This window comes from Cannabis sativa, chromosome 3 (genome assembly GCF_029168945.1).
Source record: "Cannabis sativa cultivar Pink pepper isolate KNU-18-1 chromosome 3, ASM2916894v1, whole genome shotgun sequence".
NCBI classification, from domain to species: domain Eukaryota; kingdom Viridiplantae; phylum Streptophyta; class Magnoliopsida; order Rosales; family Cannabaceae; genus Cannabis; species Cannabis sativa.
The window spans coordinates 3075350-3085759 of NC_083603.1; the positions used below are offsets into that span (position 1 = coordinate 3075350).

Sequence of the window (10410 nt, forward strand, 5' to 3'; positions counted from 1 at the left end):
ATTTATATCAATTGGGAATAGAATTTCGGGATTATAATCATATGCGTCATATAAAATGACATGAAATGATTTATAGACCATTCATCCAATGATATGTTTTGAAAGCTAATTCGAAATGAATAAGCTAAGAGGAATTAGGATAATTTCGTTTAAAATAAGAATCCAACGATGCTTCGATTAAAGAAAGTCAAAGTAATCTTATTTATATAATCTTCTTGTTTCATATCGTAAAAATACTAGTCTAAGGTGTCATCAATGGATGAACAGCTAGATGTCGCATATACAATATTTATCTTTCGAGATCTAACACTATTATGTATGTCTAATGGTGAAAATCCACTAGGGATTTATCTCATTAGATAAACAAGCCAAGTTAGACCAACAATGAAGATTCGAAATTAAACTACAACTTAATAACAGAAAATAACATGGTTCAATATAAATTCATACACAATTCAGAAATTATAAACATATAGTAAGTAGGAATGACAAGTGAAAATACTAAAACTTACAATCCTAAATAATTTCCAAGGTTTTCAACAAGGCGATATCGGTGTCTAGTTTAGGCGAGAGTCAAAGCTACCATTCATTGAATAGAGTTGTCGGCTCGTCTAAAATGTTAAACATTCTAGCAACCTTTTATTCGATCAAGATTGGAATTCGGCGTTGTCCCGTTTAGGCGAGTCAAGGCAATTCTATCTTATGAGCTTCCACCATTGTTTCATAATTTGCAAGTCAAGTATGGTCGCCACCATTAGGGTGATCCATACCATACAAAACACTTACAAACTACTTATCATGCGAGGTTAAACGGTGCGAAATTGCTAATGAACGTTCCTCCATTAGGGAGGATTACTCGGCTTTAAAACAAACGCGGTGTAAAACCCACAATGGAGATCGAATGTCTCTTGATAATAAAGCTCATTATTTAAAAAGAGTTGTATTTTCTTTTATTCTCTTTATTTATTCTATTTATTTTAAATATATATTTATTTAATTAAAATTTCCAATTTAGAATGAAAAAATTCTAAATATAAATTTTAATTTAATATTTATAAATTTTACTTAGATGGATATGAAAATAATATGAATTATTTCCATCTTAGTAATAATTTCCAATAAATATTTAGAAAAAATATTTAAGTTGTTACAAAATTAATTAATTTACAACTCAAATTTAATTTTCTATAAATATATATTGCATTTCGAAAAATTAAAGTATATATGAATACAATTTTCGAAAAATGCATATTAAAATAAAAAATAAATCCTGGAAAAATTATTCTAATTTAATGTTGGCCCAAAATTAATTAATAAAATTAATTTACAACAAAAAAAAATAATTTTCCTATTTAATTAAATATATAAGAAAAATTTCAAATATTTAAGTAGATGATGAAAATCAACTTAAATATTAATTTTCTATTTAATTAAATACACTAGAAAAATACTTCAAGCAAAAATATCATCTATCTAGATTTTCCTTCGACTAATTAATTCAATTTCTAATAATATACTTTAATTCAATTTATTTTAAATTAATCAATAAATGAAAAAATCATTGATTTAAGTTGATCCAAGAATTAATTAAAATAATTAATTTACAACTTAATCTATTTTTCAAGATAAAATTCGAAATTCTAGCATTTAAGAAATGCAATTTCGAAAATTGATTAATAAAATAAAGAAAAAATATATTTTGAAAATTATTTAAATTTAGTTGAAAAATTAAATTTCAACTAAAAATAATTTTCTATTTAATTAAATGTCATGAAAAAGAAATATTTAAGTATGATGATAAAATCAACTTAGATATTTAATTTTCAAATTAATTAAATGTATTAAATTCAAGAAATAAATAATTAAGTGTAGAAGACTTAATTATTAATCTCTAGTCTAATACTAGGAAAAATATACTTAAAATAAATTGTACCAAAATTAATTATTTAAATAATTAATTTCACAATTTATAATATTTTCCTATTTAATATTAGAAATAATAAGTAGTCTAGAAATAACTATCTAGAAAATATCTTATTTGACTAAGTACCTTTCCACAAAATTTGAAAAAAAATATCTAATTTAAGTTGTACTAGAAAAATCTAGAACTTAAATATTTTCAAATTTAAATTTAATTAAATATCAAAAATTAAGTTGTAACCACTTAATTTGAAAATATTCCATTTTAAGTTAATATTTGAAAAGATATTAACTTAAAAAAAAATATCTAAAGAATCTTAATAACCAATGCCTAAAATTCCTCAACTTAATTTTGAAATTTTGAATTCAAAAGATATTCAGATTTAAGTTGGTTAGTTGAAGATAACTAAATATCAACTTAAATAGGAATATTTAATGAAAAATTTAAATTAAGTTCCAGAAAGAATCTAGATGGTTATAATTCTATATTTAATTAAATACAAGAAAATACACACAGTTTAGCTTAGAATAAAAAAAATTCTTTAAACTATGTTTTTCTTAAATTAATTTCAAAATAAATGAAATTAATTATGTTGCTAATCAATTTTTATTAGGTTAAACTAGTGTAATTAACCTAGTACGATCCATTCAAATCGAGCAAATGGGCACTTCACAATTAGGGTGGTTTGTGTGAGGGAGTCTTGGAGTTCGGTATGTCGTACCCACTTCTATGGCTCCCGACTCTCACACGAGGCCCAAAGAGGAATTTAACCTTAATAAGAACAAGCATTATTAATTGAATAAACCCCAAAACTAAATGGGCCTAAATAAAATCTATCGATGACTATGACATTTTATTTAGCAACATTAACCTATATGCATCTATAATAAAATTAAACACATAGGCTCACACGGGCACACTTTGGATGGGTCTATCATGTTCTTAGGTCATACACGAGATGAAAGAAGATTGTAAATATACCATTACAAATTATTATCTTGACCGAGGAGCCATCGGATCATTAGATCTGGCAAAAAGTAACCATGGCTATTTGCAATCAAGTAATAATAGGTTTTAAAAACTTACACATAAGCTAAAACATATACTCTTGCAACAAGGTTAGCTGGATAGTTGGATGTAGGATTTATTTAATTTTAAATAAATATTTAATTTCGAAAATAATTAATTAAATAAAAAAAAATAATTTTTCGAAAAATTTAAAAAAATTTGAAAAATTCGAAATTTTTTTTTTTTTTTTTAAAAATTAAAATTTAAAATTAAACCTACAATTTTTGAAAAATTAGGTTTCAACCAACCTAAATATCATTTCAAAAAAAATTTGCTAACTACTTTTAAATTTTAAATGTTATTTTATAAATAAAAATTAAATAAAAAATTAGAAAAGATAAATAAATATCTTTTTCAAATTTTAAATTTAATTTAAATAAATAAAATAACAAAATTTAAAAAAAAATTAGCAAAATATCTTATATCATTTAAAAATTACATAATTATAAATATCTTATTTTTAAATTTAAAATAAGATAAGATATAATCAAATTTTAAAATAAGATAGATTTTTAAGCAAAAAGATAAATACTAATTCTATTCGAATTCAAATTACACTAATATCTTGAATTAATTTAAAAAAAAAAATTAAATTAATTCAAAATGATAATTAGAATTGAATTAGGAATAGTAATAGTATATATACAAAACCATACAAAAAATTGGAAGTTAATTCCATGAAAAAGTATGAAAAATTGAAGAAAAAAGGAAAAAAATCCGAAACTGTACGGACAGTTCTGCGATCGCGAACTATCGCCACGGCCGATTTTTGTCAAATCTTGAAAAATCATAACTAATTCAAATAAAATCCAAATTGAGTTAATTTGTAAAGGCTAACTTGCTTAATTTTTTTCATACTATCCAATAAAAATAATTCCAGAAACGAAATCACAATTATTTTTCACGAAAATTTCACAAACATCAATCAATCATCAAATAACACTCGATACAACATGATACCATCCAAAGAACATACAAACAATCGTTTTAAAGTCCAAATTTCTTGCAAGTAAATCAATTACCATGGCTCAGAGGCCAGTTGTTGGAATTTATTTTACCAGGATCTTAGATCTACTCACAAGTATGTTTATTAACATCCTAAATATGAACTTTCTAAAACGATAAAATAAACACATATAAAGTTTAAGAAACCTTACATTGAGTGCAGCGGAATAATATGACTCCTTAGTTCAGATATCTAGCCCTTGATTCCTTTACGCTGCGAGCATTATCAATATACGAACACGGATCTCTTTCTACCGAATCCTTGATCTTTGAATCTCCTTTCTTGATGATCTTTCTTCACGATCTTCCTCACTATGATTGAGGTATCACTTGATGTGTGTGGGCACTACTCTAATCTTAAGAGAGGTTCGAAATATTGAGGAAGAAAAGAGAGAGAGAGTGGCGGCTAGAGAGAAGAGTGGAGGCTCGGGTTTTTCGATTCGAAAGTGTGTTATTTTCTGAAGCCTTCCATCTATTTATAGCATTCCTACAGGGTTTGATTTGAATTATATGGCATTAAAATAATGAAAAAAATCATTTAAAAAAGCTACAAAGGTGGCCGACCATACACTTAATGGATTGGGCCTTGGGCTTTTTACAATTTTGCAATTTTAACACCTTTTGTATCGATTTTCTCAAAAATGCCAATTTCCTAATTCAATCATTTAAATGCCAATTCTAACTATTTAATAACTATAAATAATTATTAAATAATATTGTCATTTATCATATTTATTAATTGAACCATACAAAGTATCATAATTAACAAATATGCCCCTATAAACTCTTTCTTTACAATTTCGCCCTTACTTAGTGAAAATTTCACAAATAGACATAGTCTAACTTGTGAATTATAATTGATTAATCAAAACCAATTACATGAGTCTTACAAGCAATATTATCTCAACTAGTGGGGGGACCATGGGTCTATATAGCAGAGCTTCAATAAGTAGATCAAGAATTTAGCACTAAAATTCACTAACTTATTAATTCTTCGTTGAATCCACGCATAGAACTTAGAATTGCACTCTCAGTATATAGAATGCTCTATATGTTCCACCATATAGACACATCATTAGTTATCCATTGTTATAATCCTAATGTGATCAATTATCCTCTATATGAATGATACACCTTTGTAAAGGGATTAAATTACGTTACACCTTTACAATGTATTTATTCCTTAAAACACTTGACCCCGTATAAATGATATTTCAGCTAATGTGAAATGAGTACTCCACCATTTATGTTCGTTTGGTCAAGCTCGAAGGAGATCATCCTTTGCTTACTATTCGCCAGATAGAAGCTATAGATTCCATGTTTATGATAGCGCTCCCACTCAATTGCACTACCGTGTTCCCAAAATGTACGTATCACCCTGACCTAAAAGTAGGCTTAACTAACAAATCAAAGAACACGAATAGCCTTTCAAGATTGAGCCTAATCATATCAGGATTAAGATCATTTGATCTAGGATCAACTAAGGCGATATTGACTTGAATAGATATTACGGTAAGTTTAATAAATCTAAGTCAAAGTTCAATATCGGTCCCTTCCGATGCATACTCCATGCATCCAACCTGAGCTTTACTTTAACCAATGCTCTGGAAAGAACATAGTATTTCTCCAAATACAAGTAAACTCTTGTTGTAGATTATCATATCAGTAAAACCCTATGTCTGATAAATCTAGGAAACTTTATTCACATAGTCATGTTTACTTTCCAATGTGTTGACGACACAATAAACAGGATCAAGTATGTGAAAAGGGTTTCAGATGAATTTATACATTATGTACATATAATCATGAAATAAATCATGTGAACCATGCAACATTAAATGTTATTTCTGATCTATATTAATGAGTAAATCTGATTATATTGAAATGAGTTTTATTTAGGGCATAAAACCCAACACAACATTCTCTTTTTCCACTTTTGTGGGAGAAAAAAAAAAAGAAAAGAAAACCATGTAAAGAAAAAATGGGAATAAAACGTTTCTACCAAAATAAATAAGTTGGTATCGTTTTTCCAATTTTCCTAAATGGTTAAGAGAAACTCCCCCAACTCAAATATGTTTTATTTTCTCTTTTTCCTAACTTGCATTGCCTTAGAATTTTTCAACTCTTTGATTCAACCATTCGATTATATCTTCCATTATTTCTTGCCTTTCGGGTTCGAAAAGAAGATCATGTAATAGCCCGTCGAACAACTTGATTTCCTTGTCTACCGATGAAGCTTCTTCGTATAGTTTCTTAGAAGCTTCGGGATCGGTAATAGTATCAGCTTTGCCATGTAGAACTAGAAAGGGTACTCTCAGTTTGTTCAAATTTTGTTGCAAGTAAGAAGTTATTTTGAGAATCTCGTAACCGGTTCGTACCCTTATGGAGCCGGTGTACACCAATGGATCCGAATACTTGGCTTCTAAAGCCTCGGGATCACGAGAAACCGGTGTGCCCTTTTTGTTTGCTGCACTAACTTGATATCTAGGTAGCAAAAATGAGACGATGGGAGCAAGAATCTGCCACATAATGTTTTCGAAAAATTAAAAAAAGATCAGATGAGACATAGAAACATTGCGAATTTGATTTAGACACACTTATTTGAGTATTCGGTTTTGTAATACATAATGGTTTGAGAAGTAAAATCTAAAGTATTGGATTCTCACTGCGAAAATTGGATGGGATGGCTGTACTCCAACCGCAGGCGATGTCAACACGAGGCCCGCTACATTGGCTTCCACTTTAGGGTCAAGCATTGCCTATAAGATCATAAAAAAATGCAAACCAATGTAAGTTTTTGAACACACTAGTAATGTTTTAAGGAAAATTTCGGGTAATGCCTACAATGTCTACCTTAAGTAGAATGGCTCCACCGGTCGAATGTCCAAAGCAGAAACACGGTAGCCCGTGATTTTCGGCTACAACCTTCTCAATGAAAGATTTCTGCATAGAATAATGAGATATGATTAGTCCTAGTTCATATCTGAGTAATGAAACTTTGAATAATAGTTACATACCGTATCCGAAACAGCATAATCAAGAGAAGGAACATATGCATGAAGTCCATCACTCCCACCATGACCTATAAAATATGAGAATTTAAAGATGAATAATAGATTAGATGAAATATTTACACTCTTATTGTTAGATTCTTTGCTCTACTACACTCTTTTTCTTCCTTTTTCCTTAAACCGAAGTGGCGCAAAGTATCCCGGCCCAAATTCAAACAAAACTATGCTTATGTTTTCTCCATTGTAGGGAGCCAAAAAACCGCTAAAATTGAAAATCTGGCTTACTTATTAAGAGGAGCTTGGCAAGTTAGCAATGAAGCCCAAATAATGAATCCCTGCAACATCCAGATTAGATGTTGGAGAATGTTGATTCATTAACTAATGACGTTTACTCTAAACAAAAAAGAAAAGAGAAAATAACTCTCTAACATACACATACACATACAAATCCCACTATTATACATGGAGAATTGTCAAGGGGCACCAGTATTATTGGTTACTATTATTGATACAATTCAGTATCAGGTCTAACATATTTTAATCGAAAATAGAATATGTGAGACTCACTACCCATGACCGCCAGTGCCCCATACATACATTTATCCCCAAGATAGAACTAGGACCGTGCTTCAAGGAGGCCAAGTTAAAAACAAAAGGGCCAAACATATTACATAGGACATGGCAAGTGGTGTATAGGTTGAATTCAAATTTTTTTAAAAAAAATCATTTCCCGAATCCCCCGATTTCTTCTTCAAGTCCAAATACAAAATTCATAATGAAAAGTTTCAATATTAGATGATTCTTGTATCATCAACACTCCATGGAAGTTGGAACTAGATGGAAATGGAATTAGTAGACCAGGATGACTGAAGCTAGATGAAAATTATGTAGAACACAATAATCGATATGCTAAGTAGAGTAAGTCTGTCGACTTTAGTACCAACTTACAACTAGAATGCGAAAATGTGGTCTCGAAAACTTACCAATCCAATCCATTCCGTACACCTTGTAACCATAGGAATTAAGCTGCTTTGCAAAATCGCTGTATCTACCACTGTTGAACATGAAGTAGAAGATTATTATCAACAAACAAAATCATCAAATAATAAAATCAACCGAAAATACATATGAACAACTAACAAACCTGTGTTCATTCAAACCGTGCAAAATAATAACCAAGCCCCTGGAAAATACATTTAGGATTTTGTTACTATATATGATGGTAAGAAAAATGGTCCAATCAAATTGAAAATGCACATTAAATTTTAGTTACCTCATCAAGGACTATTAATATCATTTGAGATTGATATGATTAGCATTCATTATTTAAACAATTTTAATTTGATATCAACTAACTATAAACTGTGCCCACTTAACTATATTCAATATCACAACTAACAATTCAAGGCACAAGCCTAATCAACCATTAATTTGCATTAACAAAGAACAGTAGAGGGGACCCCCAACCATGAAAAAATAGCTGAATTTATTACTAGGGATTTGAATTTCTTGGGGCATGGTCCTCTCTGTAACAAACAAAGATAGGAAATTGCATATAGGACATACATCATCCAAAGAATATATATTATCTTATAATAATTCCTTTGAAATCTTAAGAGTGAATATCACGTCATTGAATTTGATACAAACAAGAATATATATATATACGAGCAAACATAAATATATATTATACCCAAAAAGGAAAATTCATCATCAGGTCATGGTTTGATTTTATTTACTTATTAAATCTTCTAATCATTATCAACAAAATATATCCAATCTGTGTTTGACCAAATATATTATAATATAAGTCAAATGAATTTATTTTGATAAATTACAAGTACAATTTTATCCCATTTTAAAATTATTATCCAAAATATAGAATAATATTGTACAAAAACAAAATTGAAACAGTTACATTCACAGAGTATAAAAAACCAATCAACCTGCAACAAATTCATAAATTATATCTCCAACGTTTGCACCATTTTGGTTTACTTTTTTACCAATTTAGAGTAAAACCAATTACTTAACAATAATGATTGAGACATTCTCAAATTACACACCATTTTAACTAAGCCTAATTAATCCCAACAACACAATTCAAAGTGACTAAAATTTAGACACAGAACATTACTATTACTACTATTACACACCATTTGATAACACTTGATTAATTAGTGATATTCTTTAAAAATTAATATCACAACAAATTTGAGTGTTGTATATATATAACATTACTCATTTTAACGCAACAATTCCAATAAATTACATCAAATATTCTTTTCTGAAAAATAATAACATGATTGTGTATATTTTCAACAAACAATTCATGACTCTTTTAAATTATTACTACCATACTTTTTTTGGGTACTATAGAATTTCCTTATATATTAATAAATTCTCAAGGGTCATTTTCAGAATCAGAAATGAAAAAGCAACTTATCTTATTTTCTTCACAAAAGGAATATTTTAAATTAGCGTAAATGTTCTGAAAATGTTATTTTTTTTTTATTTTAAAAATTTTAAAAAAATAATAATAAATCAATTTCTGAAAAAGTAAATTTAATTAAAAATGGCGGTGGTCGGAGACTAACCTGATCTTCACCGATGACGGCGGAGCCCACGACTGAGTAAACACAGTATCACCTCTCGCCGTTACAAACAACGAAAAATCCCTAACCAAACAACACTTCTCCTCTTCTTCTAAAACACGCTTAATCGACAAAGCTCTCCTCGCCGCAACCTCATGATCCATCGCCGCCGCTCTTCTCCACGAAACCATAGCCGAAGGTACTCTCATCACAACCGTCGATGATCCTTTTCTAAGCTTCTGCTGCGATGACGACGACGATGATGATGATGATGATGAAGATGAAGATCCACCGCCACAAATAATAATCTCCTGCTTCATCATCTCATCACGATCCTTCTTCTCCGACGACGATGCTCTTCTCCGACCACGAAAAGGCAAAATCAAAATCAAAACGAAGGCGTAGATCAACGTCAGAAGACTCCGTAAAGCGCGTGGAGAGAAAATCGCTCTTATTCTTCCACTTGCTCCAGATGTTAGAATCAAAGCTGGCGGTGAACTCGACGCGCCACCTCCTCTGATCATCATCTCCGCCGCCATTAATGATTTTTGCTTTTTAATCAAAAATACACAAATTTCGCTTTTTAATTTCTTAAGTAATTTCTTAACTTAGCTTTGCTAAAATTAGATTTACTAATCAAATTTGATATAATTGAAAAAATATACACAAAATGTTTTCGTAATAACTTTCTTGAATTTTCAGTCACTTTTTCTATTTCTTTTTGAAAAAAACACAATTTTTTCTTCGATTCAATCTTAAACAGAGTCACTTGTTTTCTTCTTCTTCTTACAGAAAACACAATGATATATAT

General features: G+C 29.2%; 1 protein-coding gene across 1 annotated transcript; it reads right to left on the reverse strand.

The window, feature by feature from the left end:
• Window positions 1-5965: 5965 nt before the first annotated feature.
• LOC133036329 (uncharacterized) lies at window positions 5966-10410 on the reverse strand. The gene is made up of 7 exons (XM_061112949.1): window positions 9603-10410; window positions 8150-8188; window positions 7989-8059; window positions 7012-7076; window positions 6848-6937; window positions 6661-6753; window positions 5966-6513 (listed from the first exon to the last, which is right to left on the reverse strand). The coding sequence occupies exons 1-7, from the start codon at window positions 10136-10138 to the stop codon at window positions 6103-6105; spliced, it is 1305 nt and encodes a 434-aa protein (XP_060968932.1). The 5' UTR covers window positions 10139-10410; the 3' UTR covers window positions 5966-6102.

Coding starts and splice junctions, on each gene's coding strand:
- LOC133036329 (XM_061112949.1), bottom strand. CDS start 10,138: ATGGCGGCGGAGATGATGATCAGAGGAGGTGGCGCGTCGAGTTCACCG. Junction 8,060..8,149: donor CACGGTTTGAATGAACACAG/GTTTGTTAGTTG, acceptor CATGTTCAACAG/TGGTAGATACAGCGATTTTG. Junction 6,754..6,847: donor GTGGAGCCATTCTACTTAAG/GTAGACATTGTA, acceptor ATGATCTTATAG/GCAATGCTTGACCCTAAAGT.